Source organism: Mus pahari, chromosome 14 (assembly GCF_900095145.1).
Source record: "Mus pahari chromosome 14, PAHARI_EIJ_v1.1, whole genome shotgun sequence".
NCBI lineage: Eukaryota > Metazoa > Chordata > Mammalia > Rodentia > Muridae > Mus > Mus pahari.
Window position 1 is genome coordinate 52968716 of NC_034603.1, and position 18390 is coordinate 52987105.

The 18390-nt window shown below is 41.5% G+C and overlaps 1 protein-coding gene and 1 non-coding gene across 3 annotated transcripts in view; both read left to right on the top strand.

The window, feature by feature from the left end:
• The window catches only part of Ppm1d (protein phosphatase, Mg2+/Mn2+ dependent 1D), a 35286-nt gene that overhangs the window by 11612 nt on the left and 5284 nt on the right, over positions 1-18390 (top strand). Inside the window, exons 2-5 of one of the 2 annotated variants that reach the window (XM_021212120.1) lie at positions 3969-4197; positions 9012-9136; positions 13785-13975; positions 16838-17080. In XM_021212120.1, the coding sequence (XP_021067779.1) occupies positions 3969-4197; positions 9012-9136; positions 13785-13975; positions 16838-17080 (788 nt within the window). The remainder of the gene's footprint in view (positions 1-3968; positions 4198-9011; positions 9137-13784; positions 13976-16837; positions 17081-18390) is intronic. The other variant, XM_021212121.2, reaches the window with a different exon arrangement.
• LOC115065452 lies at positions 15759-15867 on the top strand. The gene has a single exon (XR_003845236.1).

Consider the following 18390-nt stretch of genomic DNA (forward strand, 5'->3'; position numbering starts at 1 on the left):
TTCTTCTTCTTCTTCTTCTTCTTCTCTCTCTCTCTCTCTCTCTCTCTCTCTCTCTCTCTCTCTCTCTCTTTCCTTCTTTCTTTCTTTCTTTTTTTTTTTGGAGATATGGTCTCTCTACATAGCCCTGGTTGACCTGATACTCTCACCATGTCGACCAGAGATCCACCTGCTTTTCCCTTCCAGACTAAAGGCATTCACCACTATGCTGTACTTTAACTTTTCTTTTTTGAATCAGAGGTTCATATAGCCCAGGCTGCCCTGGAAGTCTGTATGTAGCTGAAGATAACCTTGAACTCTTGATCCTCCTTCCAAATGCTGATATTACAGGTGTGTACCATCAGATCAGTTTCAGAGATGTGATTTTAAGTAATATTGTGGCTTTGACTGTCTTATTTGCACACACACACACATTTTATTTTAGGTGAATTTTGAACATGACTCAATTACTTGTATGCCTTTGGTAAATTTTTGTTTTTCTGAATTTGCCTTTTGTTATTTATTTATTTAGACACACAGGGTCTTTCTGTGTAGCCCTAGTTAGCTTAGGATATGCTATGTAGACCAGGCTGGTTGTGAACTCATCAGCTCTCTGCCTCTGTCTCCCTAGAGCTAGAACTAGGTGTCTGGCATTACAGATGACTAAATGTCAATAACAAATAAGTGTATATACTGTCCAGGTAGAGAAGAGGACATTGCCTGTATTGTACACGTACCTGAATATCTATGTTGGTCTTACTTGTGTGTCCCTGTGTGTTGCTGGGTATTGAATATGGAAGTCAGTGTATTCTAGGTAGGCTTTCCTTTTTACTTTCTAGAGATAGTCTCATGAAGTTGCCCAAGCTTGCTTTGGACTGTTGTTTTTTTTTTTTTTTTTTTTTTTTAAACACAAATCTATTTTTTTTTTTTTTTAAGATTTATTTATTTTATGTATGTCTGAGTACACTGTAGCTGTCTTCAGATATACCAGAAGAGGGCATCGGACTCTATTACGGATGGTTGTGAGCCACCATGTGGTTGCTGGGAATTGAACTCAGGACCTCTGGAAGAGCAGTCAGTGCTCTTAAACTCTTGAGCCATCTCTCTAGCCCTTGCCTTGAACTGTGGATCCTTCCACTTTAGCCTTCTAGTCGGTAGGATTAGTTTTCTGCCACTGTGGCTTCAGGTTTCTACTTCCAAGGAGTAACCATCTCTTGAACCTTCATTCTGTACTGCTTGCTGATGCTTTTAGTAGTTTGATCAGGTAAGTCACTGTATGTCCTTTATCTCAGGAGTTTCTCTCTGAGATTCTTAGGCATTGTGTAGAATGAGGAGGGCCTCAGGGTTGCTGCTGGCTTTTCTTCACTCTGTGAGCAGGGCTGCTCTGGCCATGTGTTTCTGCAGTCATGTGTGGTACTCCTGGGGTGGTTGAGGAGCTCCTGTCTTCCTCCCGTTTGATACCCAAGTGCCCCTGCAGTGTTCCAGCTTCTGCCCATGCTGTCCTCAGTAGGTGACTGAAGTGTGTGTGGCTCTGCATTTCTGACCACATGTGATGTGTCATCCTTTAAGCACTTTACTCATGCTGGGCTCTCTTGTGGTTTTTAATGACTGTTTACCGGATGACTGAAGAAGATGCGAATGCCTCTGTGTGTTTTTTTGTCTGAGTTTTCTCTTTGGCTCAGGCCTATTTAGGCATATTGTTCTTTTTCCTTCAGGTGGCCTGTCTGACTGATTTCAGTTGTGGGAACATTTTGTAGACTTTGTATACTTCTGAAAAGTATTCTGATTCTATTCCTGGTAATTTACTAAGTAAACTTGTGGGTACACAAGGAGGCCAGAAGGTGTTAGGTTCCTTAGGGCTGGAGTTAGAGGCATGGGTGCTGCTGTGATCTCATGATTGAGCAGCAGGTGCTCGTCACCACTGAGCCTTAGTTCACCACCCATTATCTAAGGAGAACCAATGTATTCCCTCTTACTAGCTTTTCTTATCAGATGACTGCCTTCTGCAGTGACCCTAGTATAACTGCTCACACTTACAGGACTCCCTCATATTTGCTTGTGACCTTTACTGTGCTATGGGGTTACTTTTATATTTTGTCCTTTCAGTAGAGTTTCAGTGGGCAGAATATGTAAGTAAGTGATTCAATTTGCTATCATGAATTTACACTTTGAGTTTAGTATTACAGAATTGTTGACTGTCACTGAATTTAACTAGACAGTATATGGCTTGGAATTGATTTGAGAGTACTGTTATTTAATATTTAAGTTATCTTAAGCAAGCTTCTTAACCATGCAAAGTATTGATTTCTTCATTTGTAAGATGAAATAGGAATAATTTGTTTTTCTTTTTGTTTTTCAAGACAGGGTTTCTCTGTATAGCCCTGGCTGTCCTAGAACTCACTTTGTAGACCAGGCTGGCCTCGAACTCAGACGTCTACCTGCCTCTGCCTTCTGACTGCTGAGATTAAAGGTGCACACCACCACTGCCTGGCTAGGGAAGAATTTTCTGTCTTATAGGTTTACTGTAAATATTATTTGCAGTAATATGTGCAGGCTTCTTTGTATAGGACTTTGGTGTGCAGTAACTGTTGTTAGGTGGGTGGAGAGATGCTCTGACAGCTCAGAGCACATCCTGCCTTTGAGAGGGCCTGCCCTCAGTGCCCAGCACTGCACCAGGAGACTAACAACTGCCTACACCTCCAGCTCCAGGGAATTTGATGGCCTCTTTTGGCCTGTTTGGGTACACATAATAGTCAACCATATACATATGCACATGTATACACACACACACACACACACACACACACACACACACACACGAATGAAAATATGGGAGGCAGAGGCAGAGAGGCCGAGGTAGAGTCTCTGAGTTCAAGATTAGATTAGCATGATCTACATAGCAAGTTCCAAGCCAGTCAGGGCTACATAGTGATATCTTGTTTCCAACCCCCCCCCCCAAAGCAACAACAACAACAACAACAACTCAAATCAAAGCTAAGTAAATAAATAAAAATTATTAAAATTAGAATATTTAAAAGTTGTTTAAAAATAAAACCAGCTGGCTATTTCTGGAAAGATACAAGTGCTGGAATTTGACAAAATGGTATTATGACCAACTGTACTGCAGAGCGTGGTTGTTGCTTAGTGGCAAACTTGCATGGCATGTAGGAAGCCTTGGGTTTGGTTCCTAACAAAGAAAACTTAACATACCTTTGCTTCTCTATGTAGTACATGGAAATAGAAAATCTATCCTGTAATTTTTCTCTCAGTATTGGTTTATAGTTTTATTATAGTTATATTATTTATAAATTTATTGATTAGAGGAATTAATTTAAATTCTCAGGTAGTGTTCTAGTTAGTTTTATGTCTTTTTTTGTTTGTTTTTTTGTTTTGTTTTTTCTTTTTTTTCTTTCTTTTTTTTTTTTTTTAAGATTTATTTATTTATTATATGTAAGTACACTGTAGCTATCTTCAGACACTCCAGAAAAGGGCATCAGATCCCATTATGGATGGTTGTGAGCCACCATGTGGTTGCTGGGATTTGAACTCAGGACCTTCGGAAGAGCAGTCGGGTGCTCTTACCTGCTGAGCCATCTCTCCAGCCCTGTTTTGTTTTTTCGAGATAGGGTTTCTCTGTATAGCCCTGGCTGTCCTGGAACTCACTCTGTAGACCAGGCTGGCCTTGAACTCAGAAATCTGCCTGTCTCTGCCTCCCAAGTGCTGGGATTATAGGCATGCGCCACCACTGCCCGGCTGGTCATGGTGTTTCATCACAGCAACAGAAACCCTACCTCAGCCAAGTCGATTCTAAGCCTTTTCCTCCCTCCCTCCCTCCCTCCCTCCCTCCCTCTAGTTCAAGATGTTTTTCTTAAATTTTTTGCTGTACAAACTCAAGTTTTAACATGCTAATTCAAGATAGGTTGCTTTTTATATTCTGATAACTGTTCTAATATGGAGAAGTAAAATATGAAATGTTTTCTTCCTTATTACAGCAGAGTGGCCAAAGACTATGACAGGCCTCCCCAGCACATCCGGGACAACTGCCAGTGTGGTTATAATACGGGGCGTGAAGATGTATGTAGCTCATGTAGGTGACTCTGGGGTGGTCCTTGGAATTCAGGATGACCCAAAGGATGATTTTGTGAGAGCTGTGGAGGTGACACAAGATCACAAGCCAGAACTTCCCAAGGAAAGAGAAAGAATCGAAGGACTTGGCGGCAGGTGATCATTTGTTCTGTCTTATTTTGGTTCTGGTGAGCTAACTGTGTCCTCAGTCTTTTGTCTTTCTCCATCTCCCCCACTTCTCCCTTTTAATTGAGGCAAGGGTTAGTTGTGGAGGCCAGCCTGGTGTATAACTCACTGTGTAGCCTAGGCTGCTCTTCAGCTTGTTCTCCTCTGCTGTAGTTTCCACAGGTCTGGGATTATACATGAATCCTTCCTCTTGCCTTCCACTCTCTTTGAGATAGGATCTTATAGAGCTGAGCCTGACCTGGAACTCTGATCTCCCTGCCCCTTCCTCCCAAGTGCTTGGCTGGGATTACATTCATGGGCAACTATACTTGTTCTGTGTTTTCCTTCTTAAAGCAGTGGATCTTCTAGTATTACGAGTTTTCATTTGCTTGTTGTAAAAATATCACATTTACATTATTATTTTGAATTGCTTTATTGATGAAAATGGCTCTAAATGAGATGTAATATCTCAAGTAACGATAGGAAGAATTTTATTGTAAGCATAAGACCTTCAGAATCTGGACAGAGCAGAACAGTTATGCCATGTGCATATTATTCTTACAGTTTATCATAATCCTAGATATTTAGAAAAGCATTCTCCTTTTTAAGTCTATTGGGACATGTATGTATGTATGTATATACGTACGTATTTGTCTACAGTGAAAGAAAATGCTTCATTGACAGGACTGGTATGCTTTGCCATTTTTGCAGAACTCTGCAGTGTTTAGTAGGTGACAACTTGTCTCTCATATCTTCTGTCTTTAGACTGTCATGGAATGTTACTTTTGGTTGCAATAGCTGGATATACACACATTTTAATTATTTGTGTGTTTATTTATTTATTTATTTTTGAGACACTGTCTGAGCCAGGTTAGCCTCAAACTCACAGAGGTCCTCCTACTTATACTGGGACTAAAGTATGTGCCACCAAGCCCCTCCCTCTCTCTTTGTGACAGATTGTGTGTGTGTGTGTGTGTGTGTGTGTGTTACTTGGGATTGAACTGAGAGTCTTATGCATGCTAAGCAAGCACCTCCTGCTGACTTGTATTCCCAGTTCCCTATAATCAATCAATCAATCTATTATCTATCTATCAATCATATGTAAGTATATTGTAGCTGTTTTCAGATGCACCAGAAGAGGGCATCAGATCTCATTATGGATGGTTGTGAGCCACCATGTGGTTGCTGGGATTTGAACTCAGGACTTTTGAAAGATCAGTCAGTGCTCTTAAGCGCTGAGCCATCTCTCCAGCCTACTTCGTTTTTTGAGACAGGGTCTCACTATGTAGCTCTGGCTGTAGACCAGGTTGGCCCTGATCTCACAGAGATTGTATGTGAATGCTTCTTGATTGGGCCACCATACCTGGCCCTCACAATCTTTTAAATTGAGGCATTGTTTTCTTTTTTGACATTTCTGGAGATCAGACCCAGTCCTTGCACATGTAGGCAATCTCTGCCATTTAATTGTGCCACTGGTCTTTTTCTGTACATTTTTAATATTGGAAGGCCTTTTGCTTTTTCATTATATTCTTAAGATTTTTTTTGTTGTTGTTGAGTATTTTCTTATTTTTTAACTTGAATTTTTAAAGTTATTTTATTTGATTTTTATTTTTTCTTTGATTTTTAATAGCATTAAAAAGAAAGAGTTTATAGTTTTTGCCTTTTCACTTAAAAATACCATCTGGACAGTTGGACACATGCCTTTTGACGTTTGGGAGCAGGTGTATTTTTGCAAAAATTGAGCCATTTTATGATAAGTTATTTCCTGTCTTCCCTCAGTCCCAGCCTAGGCTGTTGGCCAGCACTCTTGTTTTTGTAGCCTTCTGTTGCTGCGCAGTCAGCTCTCTGCATGGCAGGCTGTTCCTCTCCATTTGCCTTTTAATATAGAACAACAACAAAGTGTGTAGAAAAAGTAGTGTCTTGTAACACTGCTTTGGTTTTACTTTTTTCTCTTAAACAAACAGTACCATTATTTGTCTTGTTTCTCAGACACACAAAGACCATAATATCCTTGCCAATAAGATATCAGGGGACCTCTCAGTACATTTGTATTGGCGATAGCTACTGGAATTGCTCTGTGCTGAGGCTCACCTGTCATGTTAGTCAAGAGAGAACACTTGGGCTTTAAGGTGGTTGGAAGACAGAATGCTGGCATTCATCCTTGATGGGTTTCTCCTGTGTGATGATGTTCTTGTGAATGGCCAGTTTACTTCATTCTCCCCATTGAGCTTCAGCTTTGAAGAAATGTAAGAAAGCGACCGTCGTCGTTCGTCTTACACCTCTCCTTAGTGTTAGAATTGAAAGATGAACTTATTCTCCAAAAGGAAGGTGAACAAGGGACTTTCCACAATTCTGCTCTATATTGACATTTTTGGATACTTTGTTTCAGTGTGTTTCAGCTCAACTGTCACCAACCATATCAGTGATAACCACTGGCCACATGTGACTGCTTAAGTTTAATAAAAATAAAGCCATAGAACCAGTTCCCCTTGTCCTCCTCACAGTGTTTCCTAGCCCTGTGTTAACGGAGGACAGTGCAGATTGACCATTTCCCGAAGGTGCTTGGCTCTCCTGGCTTGGCCTTTGTTTCTGTTGCTTGCTTTCTTCAGGTGCACTTGTCTACTTATTCTCTCCCTGTCAGTCTTGTCTGGGAGTGTGTGCACCCCGCTAAGTGTGGAGGTCAGAGGACAACTAGGGTACTGCTCCCTGCCTTCTACCTTGTAACACAGGGTTTCTTTACTGTTTTCCTGCTGAATTCCCCATACTACATGACCAGAAAGCTTCCAAGGATTCTCCCTTCTCTGTCTTCTGTCTCCCTGGAGGAGGAGTTCTGGGATCACAGACGTCCCTGCATTTATGTCTGGCTTTACATAAGCGGTGGAGGTCTGAGTTCAGGTCGACAGGCTTGCACTGTCTAGTGCTTCAGTGCCTCCAGCCATCACTACTATCCTTTCCTCGGGGGTTGGTTCTTTTCTTCTGTAGTACTGAATATTGAACCTAAGGCCTCATGTATGCTAGCCAACTGCTCTACAACTGAGCTGTATCCCTAATCTAGTTTTCCAGGCTGTGAAGCCAGTTGACTCTCAGTGCACATAGAGTTAATGTTCATTTAGTTTAGGGAGATAGAGTCCTGCTGCTCACATACAGTAAACCAATAAGAAGGTGACACATGTACCAGTGTGTCAGATTTCTTAGGAATAGTGAGACTTGTCTGGCAAATCTTTATGTTAGACTAGAGGCAAATCAGGTGGGTGCCATGCCCAAGGCTCAGTGCTCAGTTCCCAGCAATGGGGACGGGAAAGGCTTCATATCAGCTGGTTTGCATATCTGTCTACACATTTTTTTTATTATATTTATTTGTGTTTAGGCATGCATAAAGATCAGGGAACACCTTGCAGAACCAGCTTTTTCTTTCTAATATGTGGACCCTGTGGATTGAACTTAAGTCTTCAGGCTTGGTGGCAAGCCCTTTACCTCCAGAATATCTTGCTGCTCCCTTTGGTTATATTTGGAGATGGGGTTCTCATTATGTTGTCCAGGTGACCTTAAATTTCATGATACTCCCACCCAGTCCCCTTAGTAGGTGTGATTACAGGCACCCATGTCACCACACCTTGGGAACTGGTTTGTTCACCTGGTGTTTGAGATGTTTCTTTTTTTGGCCTGGCCTTGCTGCCTTGTGTAGGCTGAATGGCCAGTGATGGCCAGTGAGCTCCAGGGATCCTTCTGTCTGCCTCCCCAGCCTGCATTCATCTTAAGTGTGTATCACCAGCACCAGCATGCCTAAAGATCGCCTGTTTTCATGGCAGGCACTTTATAGACTCAACCATCTCTCTCTAGCACCTCTATTGACATTAAAAAACAAAACAAAACAAACAAAAAAACCAGAGAAGCTGTGTGTGTGTGTGTGTGTGTGTGTGTGTGTGTATGTGTGTATGTGTGTGTTTATGTGTGTGTGTGTGTGTGTGTGTGTGTGTGTGTGTGTGTGTGTTGGAGGGCATGACACAGAGAAACCATGGTTACTTTGAAATAAGGGCCAGTTTCTTTTAAGTAGTCCCATTCAGTCACACCAAGCACAGAATTAGGAATCATCTTCATTTTACTTTGATTTAAAAAAAAAAAAATTAACCATACTTAACAAAAGTTTTAGGTACTCTGCGGTGACTAACTCCTTTATAAAGATTTTTATTGCTTCTTTGGTAGAGTTGTAGAATTGTCCTACCCTGTAACTCCCAGATGTGTTATCTATAAAGCTGTTGTGTTCCCCAGGTCTAGTTTCATGCTTTGAATTGCAGAACCATCTACATATGTAGGAATCTGTACTTCAAAGAGGCACTGAGCCTTCTGCCACAACCTTCCAGAGGCCTGGAGGTCAGATTCCGAATGCCGGACTCCTGTTGCTTCAAACCAGAAACAGTGCAGCTGACTTCTGTTTCCCTCATCCCTCAACGAAACCAGAAAACCCTTCTGAATTTGTTGTATATAGTGTTGTCGATTTATCAAGGCTCCTTCACCTGCCTTGTTGTCTGAGTCCTGTTGTCCTGTGCTTTTCTTTGACCTGTCTCTTCATTTTCATATTATTTGCAGTTGGTTCTGTTTGGCCTGAACTAGTCAAATTCCTCTCATGTAAATCCTACCCTGCTTTGTCTGTCTTTTTTATAGCAAGAACCTTGGCTTATAATATCTTTGTACTTGAATAGGTGTCATTTTGTGATGATATAGTCTCATTTTATTAATTCCTAACATATCAGGCTTAGTTGTATTTTAATCATTTACACTACTTATGAACTCTGTTCACTTTTTAGTGTGATGAACAAGTCTGGAGTGAATCGTGTAGTTTGGAAAAGACCTCGGCTCACTCACAGTGGACCTGTGAGAAGGAGTACAGTCATTGACCAGATACCTTTTCTGGCTGTAGCAAGAGCGCTTGGTAAGATGGACTTACATTTGATAAAATCATGTTGTATTTCTGCTCTGTACAGTGGTGAGTGAAAAGATGCTATGGAGAGATGAGACCTTACATGGTGAGATTAGAGATGATAAAACTGCATGACAGTATTTTAAATGCGAGGGAAGAGTTAAAGCCTGTATTTCAGCACCACTTGCTCTTTCTTATGATTAATGTCTGCGATCTTACTCGTTTTCCTCTGTACTTAGGCAGACTCAGAGATCTCAGTCTGCCAGTACTCATCAGATACATGTACACCTGCATGCCTGTCCAGGCTTCATGCTACGATTATAAACCATTTTCAATATTCTTGTTTATGTCAGCCCTTAGTTTGTTTTTTTGTTTTTTTTTTCCTGAGACAGGGTTTCTCTGTGTTTTCCTAGCTGTTCTGGAACTCACTCTGTAGACCAGGCTGTCCTCGAACTCAGAAATCTGCCTGCCTCTGCCTCTCAAGTGCTGGGATTAAAGTCGTGTGCCACTACTGCCTGGCTAGCCCTTAGTATTGTTAAGCTTCAGAAGTTTTTTGTTTGTGAGTTTGTTTGTTTGTTTGTCTGTTTTCTTTAGCAAAATAAATTGTTTATGCCAAAACGAAAATAAATTTTTTCCTAGTCTTCTGGTTTTAGAATGAAGACTAGAATTTTTTTTTGAACAGAATGAACATTGATTTATTAAGGAAAATTGAGAGAGAACCCCTAAGAGTAGGGGGGACTCCATGGGAAAAATAGTCTTGTTTTGTTTTATTGAGATCTCGTTGTAGCCCAGGCTGGCCTGATATAAATGTATGGCCCACGTGGCCTTGTCCTCATAATGAACATCCTGTCTCTCTTTCCTAACTGCCTGGGACTACAGGTGTGATCATGATGTGTAGCTGAGACTCCTGAGTCAGAACTAATGAAATACCTGCTTTGCCTCTTCTACTTAGGTGTAGTCTTTCTAAAGAAAATTCTTGGGGCTGGAGATATGACTCAGTGGTTAAGAGCACTGCCTGCTCTTCCAAAGAACCTTATTTCAATTCACAGAATCCATACGACAGCTCACAACTGTCTGTAATTCCAGTTACAGGGGATATTAAATCCTCATACAGATATATATGGAGGCAAAACACATAAAATAAAAATGAATAAAAAAATTCTATGAGGAAATAACTGTTTTCTCTAAGTAGATAGCTGAGTCCCCTAGTGTCAGGTGTTTTGGTAAGCCTTGGATGTGTAATGCAGAAGACTGCTGTCATGGAATAATGCCTTGCAGCTGGGAGTGGTAGGCAGTGAAGAAGTAAATGAAGTAATTTTACATCAAGAAATCCCTTGAAAGAAAGAGACAGTGCTGATTTTTAAAAAAGATTTTTTTTTTTTTAGAAAGGAAAAAACAGTTTATACATTGTGACAGAAATGCCACTTTTAGGGAGTATTGTGCTAGCTGCATCTTGAAAGTGGAGAATGGACTAGTGTTGTGAAAAATATTTCAGAAGTGAATCCTGATGTGGGAAAGATCATATAGTGTTATCAGAAATTATCACAGTGCTGGAATTAGGCTGGGCATGTGGCTCAGATGCTAGAGTACCTGCCCAGCATCACACAGCCTGTGTTACATCCCAGTACTGAATAAACTAGCTGTCAATAGAGCACACATGCAGTCCGAGGACTTGGAGGTGGAGGCAGAAGGATCAGAAGTTTAAGGTCTTCTTCAACTACATAGTGACTTTGATTCAAGATCTATTGGCGTACAAGACACCCTGTCTCAAAAATAAGCAAAAAAGGCTTGAGTTGGTGAGGCAGCCATGAGTTTCAAGACACAGGTGTACTAAGAGTATTATGATCTTTAGGCTGGGAATGAAAATTATACAGGTATACGCATGCCACAGTGCTCTTAAGGAGGTTTGAGACCATCTCTCAAGATTTTTTTCATCATGTGTGTGTTGGGAATTTATTTCAGGATGTCAGGCTTGGTGCAAGTCCTTTCACCCAAAGACCAAATCACCCACTGACCCATTCTCTTTAGTCATTTTATAAAAAATTAAAAAAAATTTTTTTTAGATGGGGTCTCTTATAGCACAGGCTGACTTAAAGAATTGGGGGTGTAGCTGAGCTTCCTCTCCTCTCCTCTCCTCTCCTCTCCTTTCCTCTCCTCTTCTTTCTTGTATATGAGTACACCACTGCTCTCTTCATACACACCAGAAGAGGGCATCGGATCCCATTACAGGTGGTTGTGAGCCACCATCTGGTTGCTGGGAATTGAACTCAGAACCCCTGGAAGAGCAGTTGGTGCTCTTAACCACTGAGCCCTCTCTCCAGCCCCTGAGCTGTCTGTAAACTCCTGATTTTCCTGCCTCTACCTCACAAGTGCTGCTATTATAGTCAGTGACTACTCACCATGACCCGCCCGCCTCAAGATTGATGTCATAAAAGGTTATTTTAATTATAGTTTTGATCACTGAAGCAGGTTTTGGGAATCCTTGTGGTAGGTCAGCCACAGGGGGAGGCCAGTGGCCACAGAGTTGATGGCCGTTTCAGGGAAGTTGGGTGGTGGTCTGACAGTTGCTGACACTTGGTCTTGTGAGCTGTCAGGTGTTCTGGGAGCAAGCCCTGGAACCTGAGGAACTACTCCTGGTGTCCTTTCAGCACCCTCTACTGATGGAAAGGGGCATGACCGCCAGCAGGCAAGCAGCTGCCAGTCTCCAAGGCTCCCCCTTTGATCTACAGAAAAGACATCCTGTGATGCTATTAGGGAGCTGGCTATAAGTAGGTCGTGATGAATTTAAATTTTTACACTCTAGGGATTTTTATTAATGAATTCAAAGCCAACCCCATCTCAAGTACTTTTCAGATAACTCTCTTAAGCTTGTCATCTGGGTCTTGGGAATGTTCTGCCCTTTTTCTAAGTGCCTCTTCTGTAGTCTGCTTTTTTTTTTTTTTTTGGTTTTTAGAGACAGGGTTTCTCTATGTAGCCTTGGCTGTCCTGGAACTCACTTTGTAGACCAGGCTGGCCTCGAACTCAGAAATCCGCCTGCCTCTGCCTCCCAAGTGCTGGGATTAAAGGCGTGCACCACCACTGCCCGGCATAACACCCTCCTTAATAAGACCGTTAAGTCTTCTTAACTACTGAGCTAACTCTTCAACCCCTCTTTCTGTCTTCTTAATGCCTGTTCTTTATAATTTTTCATTTATTTATTTATGCATTTGTATATGTACAGTCATGCCACCTCATACATGCAGAGGTCAGAGGACAACTTTTGAGAGACAGTTCTATCCTTCTAGTAAGTGGGTCCAGAGGATCAAGCTCAGGATGTCAGGCTTAGCATCAGTCACCCTTAGCTACTGAACCATCTCACTGGCCCAGTGCCTATTAAATCTATATTATCTATATTTAATTAAGAAAGAAAAAGGCATTCTCTAGGGACGAAGTAGATTGAGAAGAAGATAGCCATTCAAAAGCAAATGTCAACTGTGCTTCATTTTAAAAATATTTATTCTAAACATGCTGGTGTGTGTTCTTGGGAGGGAGAGGCAAGGCAAATCTCTGAGTTTGGTGCCATCTTGGTTTGTAAAGTGAGTTCCAGGACAGCGGGGCTATACAGAGAGACCCTGTCTCAAAAAACATATATGTATTTATTGACTTCTCTCTGTTGGGTTTAACAAGCTTGCAGGGCTGTTTGTGGTGCTGGGGTTTGAACCCAGGGCCTCATATGCTAGCAAGCATTCAGCTGCTGAGCTGCAATGTGAGTCCTTTGTAATTTCATAATGGGGTCCTACTGCGTTGCCATGGCTGGCTCCAAGCTGGAGTCAATCCTCCTCCCCATTCCTCAGAAGAGTGCGATCTGGAGTGTGTGCTACTATACTTAGCTTTAATAACTTTTTTGGTTTTCTTTGTGCAATGAAATTACCCATGAATAATTTCCTCCTATTCAATTCAATTTTTAATCATCCTACTGGGCAGAGAAAGAACTCCAGCATAGAATTGGAAGAAAAGTGGCAGTCAAGACATAGTATTCTTTTGTTGTTGTTCAAGAAGAGTTATGTCCTTAATTATTTTCCTCTGATTCTGGGGCTCAATCCTACGTCTTTGTACGTCTTATGCAAGTACTTTTATTTCTGATGCATATTTCTACCCCATGGCATAGTTTTGATTTATATTTTTTTCATTGGTATTTAAATTGTATATAGTGCTGGGTTACAATCCCTGACCCTAACCTACAGAAGGTCATTTTTATGTAAGTGTTTCTGTACTTTGGGTATATTGTCCAGCACGTCCTCCTATCTTGTTCCTGACATCCCTCTTTCACTAGTCCCCGATGTTTCCTCTAGATAGTTTCATTTCTAATTTCATTCTATAAATACATGAACTTACATATCTGCTTAAAATCTCAGAACCCCAACTGAGAGAAAACATGGATATTCTGAGAGTGCTTAGTTCGTTTTACAGTTTTCTTTAGCATTACTTGAAGGTCAAGGACAGTGTTTGCTGCCCCATGCTGGTTCTTGAGCATATCAAGGAAATTCTCTTGTTCCTAATGTGATTGTATGGGTTTTAAATATTGTCAGTTGTGCACCTATAGGAACAGACTCTGTCCTTTAGTCAGCGATGTGACTCTCTTGCAAGTAATAGTTAGTGCTTCTTCCGCCCCTTTTCCTAGGTGACTTGTGGAGCTATGATTTCTTCAGTGGGAAGTTTGTGGTGTCCCCTGAACCAGACACCAGTGTTCACACTCTTGACCCCCGGAAGCACAAGTATATTATCCTGGGCAGTGATGGACTTTGGAATATGGTTCCACCTCAAGATGCCATCTCCATGTGCCAAGACCAAGAGGAGAAAAAATACTTGATGGTGAGAAGTGGTTTGACATTGTCTGGAGTGTTGCGGTCTCGTTGTCCATGGTTGTGAGTCTAGCTAAGGAAGTTTGTCTTGTGTCGTATCATTGCTCTGAACAAACTCATAACCATTTCCAGTGACTTTCCTCCTTTTCCATATGCCTGACAACCTCTGGGCTTTTCTGTTTCTATGTACTTGCCTACTTTGGGTTTTTCCTATACATATGATCATATACCAAATGGCCTTTTAAATCTAGCATTCACTTAGCATAACATGTGAAGTAATGTTTGTTTTCTGGCACTGAGCATTGAACTCAGAATTTAACAGATGCTAGGCAAATATATAAGCTCTGAGCTATACCTTCAGGCTTTTCTTCTTCCCTTTAAGATGGCATGTCTCCTAGATTGCATAGGCTGACCTAAATTTTGGGATTATATCCTCCTGTCTTACTTCCTGATAGTGGAGACGACAGGCATGCATCACCTTGCCTCATGCTCAGTCCTCAGTGCCTAATCTGAAAACAAGACTATAAATGTCAATCCCATCAAACTACGAGTTTGTTAAAGCTAAGAGTTGTTATGTCAACATACAGTCTTATTACCCAGACTTAGTGTTTTGCAGTTAGTGATTACCAGATAGTAACAGAGATGAAATAACTTGCTGGGTGGTGGTGGTGGCGCATACCTTTGATCCCAGCACTCGGGAGGCAGAGACAGGTAGATCTCTGAGTTGGAGACCAGCCTGATCTACATAGTGAATTGCAGGAGAACCAGAGCTATATATATAGTAAGACTCTGTCTCAAGAAACAAGGAAAACAAAAAGAACAAATGAAATAAATAGCTTGCATGGGATTATTTTTCTCCATGGAGCTTTGCTGAGAAACAAAGCAGATGTGCTGAAAAAGTGAAGGATAAGCCGGGCATGGTGGCGCAGGCCTTTGATCCCAGCACTCGGGAGGCAGAGACAGGCGGATTTCTGAGTTCGAGGCCAGCCTGGTCTGCAGAGTGAGCTCCAGGACATCCAGGGCTACACAGAGAAACCCTGTCTCAAAAAAAAAAAAAAAAAAAAAAGAAAAAAGAAAAAAAGTGAAGGGGAAAGGAGGGCTTCACACTGAGTCCTGATGGCAGTGGCACAGGGGGTGGGGGGGGAAGGAGAGGAGAGAGGGGAGAGACAGTAATTTGCAGGAAACATGGACACTACCCTCAGGCAGTTTAGATGCATACTCTCCACCTTTTGTTATGTTTGGGTTTTTGAGACAGGCTCTCATGAAGCTGTCTGGTTTCACACTTAGGCAGCTGAGGCTAGCCTTGAACTCTTGATCCTTGTGTCTTCACAAGTGGTAGGATTATAGGTGTGTATCCTCATGTAGGGCTCTTCTTTTAACGTCACTAAAATTAGAATCCTTTTTCCAAATGGTGTATTATAATTTGACAGTGATTTTTTCTTTTATGGCACACAAAATGTTATTTCTATAACTCAGAGCTTGTGATAGACCATATCTGAAATTATAGTACCTGGGATGTGAGGCAGGAGGACCACCAGTTCCAGACCAGCCTGGGCTACACAGTGAGCTCTAGGATGTTCTGGGCTATCTCTGTGTATTGTCAGTGTGGTTCCCTGTTCTTGGGCACCAGTGATCCTCCTATGGTTTCCTGGGTAGCTGGCATTACTGGACCAGGTCACTGTGGTGGGCTCCTCAGTTGTGTGGAAGTCAGCCCCTGCAGTGGGTTTTTTTCCTACCAAGACTAATTGTCTTATTTGTTAATTATATTTATAATAATTTACTTCCTCTTAAAGTGACTTCTCCTTCCCCTAGCAGAGCCTAGAATAAAGGGGCCAGGCCTCCTCCCCTTTAGGAGGGAGGTTTGAGAAGGGACCTCACTCAGGCTGGCCTGGCTTCACATTTACCAAAAAAAAAAAAAAAAAAAGATGACTTCTCTGTACCTTTCCTTAGAGTAAACCAAATTTCTTGATTAAGAGATTAAAAACACATCCTTTATATTCCATACTGGTTGATCCTCCTGCTTCAGCCTATATCTATCTATCTATCTATCTATCTATCTATCTATCTATCTATCTATCTATCTATCTATCTATCTATCTATCTATCTCCCTTCCCCTCCCCTCCCCTTCCTCCTGAGGCAGTGTCTGTAAGTGCTGGCTGTGCTGGAACTCGAGATGTAGGCTTTGAACTCATAGAGATGTATCTGCCTCTGTCTTGGAATGCTTGAATTAAACGTTTGCACCACCATGTCCTGCCCCAAACTATATTTTTAAAATAAATTTATAGGTGCATTAGTTTAACATGATAATAGAAATTTTAGATCATGTTTGAGAATCTGAATTTTATTAACTTATTAGGCCACACTTTAGCGCTCTCTCTCTCTCTCTCTCTCTCTCTTTTTTTTTTTTTTTTTTTTTTGTTTTTTTTGAAATTTTGTTTTTTTTTTTTTTTTGGTTTTTCGAGACAAGTTTTCTCTGTATAGCCCTGACTGTTCTGGAATTCACTCTGTAGACCAGGCTGGCTGCAAACTCAGAAATCCACCCTGCCTCCTGAGTGCTGGGATTAAAGGTGTGTACCACCACTGCCCGGCCACACTTTAGCTTTTTTATTTTTAAATTTTTGTTTTATTGTGTTTAATACATGCATGTGGTGTGTATGCATATGTATTGGTCAGAGGGCAGTTTGAAGAGGAGCTGGTGACTCCTATCATGTGAGTCTAGTAGATTGAACTGGAGACCTTGAGTCATCAGGCTTGGCAGCACTCTTACCTACTGAGCCATCTCACCAGATCCACCAGGTTTTTAATTTGAATCATATGCAATGGTAAGTAATTGAGAGTTAAGGTTCTTCCTTCTTGTTCTTTTAAATATAGGGTGAGCAAGGACAGTCCTGCGCCAAAATGCTTGTGAATCGAGCGCTTGGCCGCTGGAGGCAGCGTATGCTCCGGGCAGATAACACAAGTGCCATTGTAATCTGCATCTCTCCAGACGTAGACAGTCAAGGGAGCTTCACCAATGAAGATGAGCTCTTTCTGAACCTGACCGATAGCCCTCCTTACAACAGCCAGGAAACCTGTGTGATGACTCCTTCTCCGAGTTCTACACCACCAGTCAAGGTACACAGCACTACAGCGGTAGAGGGGTGTGTGTGTGTGTAGTTTACTTTTCTATTCCTGATAAAGCACCATGACCAAGAATAACTCATACAAGATACAAGAAAGTGTTTACTTTGTTAATCTGGCTTGTGGTTTCAGAGGGTCCGAATCTATGAGGACAGTGAAAGAACAGCTGAGCTCGCTCTCTCGCTCCCTCCCTCGCTCCCTCCCTCCCTCCCTCCCTCCCTCCCTCCCCCCCTTTAAGATTTCGTTTTATGTGTATGAGTGTTTCTTGAATGTATGTCTGCTTACCATGTGCATGCATGCCTGGTGCTGGTTTAAGTTTAGGAGTGAATCCCCTGGAGCTGGAAATATGAACAGTTGTGAGCTGCCACATGGTTCCTCTGCAAGCACAAGCACTCTTAACTGCTGAGCCGTTTTGCCAGCCCTGAGAGCTCACATCTTGATCCACAACCGAGAGAGAGCGAGCACTGGGAGTCTCAAGTCTTTTGAAACCTCAAAGCCTACTCTCAGATACACACCGACCTCAACAAAGGCCTCCCCTCCTAATCCTTTGCCAACAGTTGTACCAGTTAGGGAGCAAGTGTTCAGATGTCTGGGGAGCAGGGTGTTCTCATTCATTTCAGCACATCTTGTTTGCTTTTGAGATGAGGTCTCATGGTGTGGCCCATGGTGACAAGGATGATCTTGAATTCCTGATCTTCCTACTTTTATCTCCCAAATGTTGAGATTACAGTATTTACAGTCATAATTGGTTAATTAAGACAGAATTTTGGATTTGAATTAAGTTCAAGAAAATGATGGATCTTTGCTATATAATTCATTGCTGGAAAGAATCCTTTTCCCCTCTGCCCAGATAAGCCATATTCTCAGTTCTTTAAAGATCCATCTTCACACAGGACCAATTTGAAGTCAGGTGTATTCATATAACTTAATAGAAAAATTATTGTGGCCACTAAAAACTGTTAATATGTGTAACTTATTGATCCTTTTATGAACCTATGGACATGTGTAAAACATTTATAAGTCTGTGAACCACGTGTATACATAATAGTTAATTTAAACCTATAAAACAGCTATCTTGATAGGATCCATGTTATCAATAACAACACTGAGAGATTAAATATTTTGAGCCAAGTCATACAGAATTAAGATTGAACTGGCCCTTAGGATATTGGACCTTAGACTTTTTTTTTTTTTTTTTTTAAAGATTTATTTATTTATTTATTTTATGTAAGTACACTGTAGCTGTCTTCAGACACTCCAGAAGAGGGAGTCAGATCTCATTACGGATGGTTGTGAACCACCAT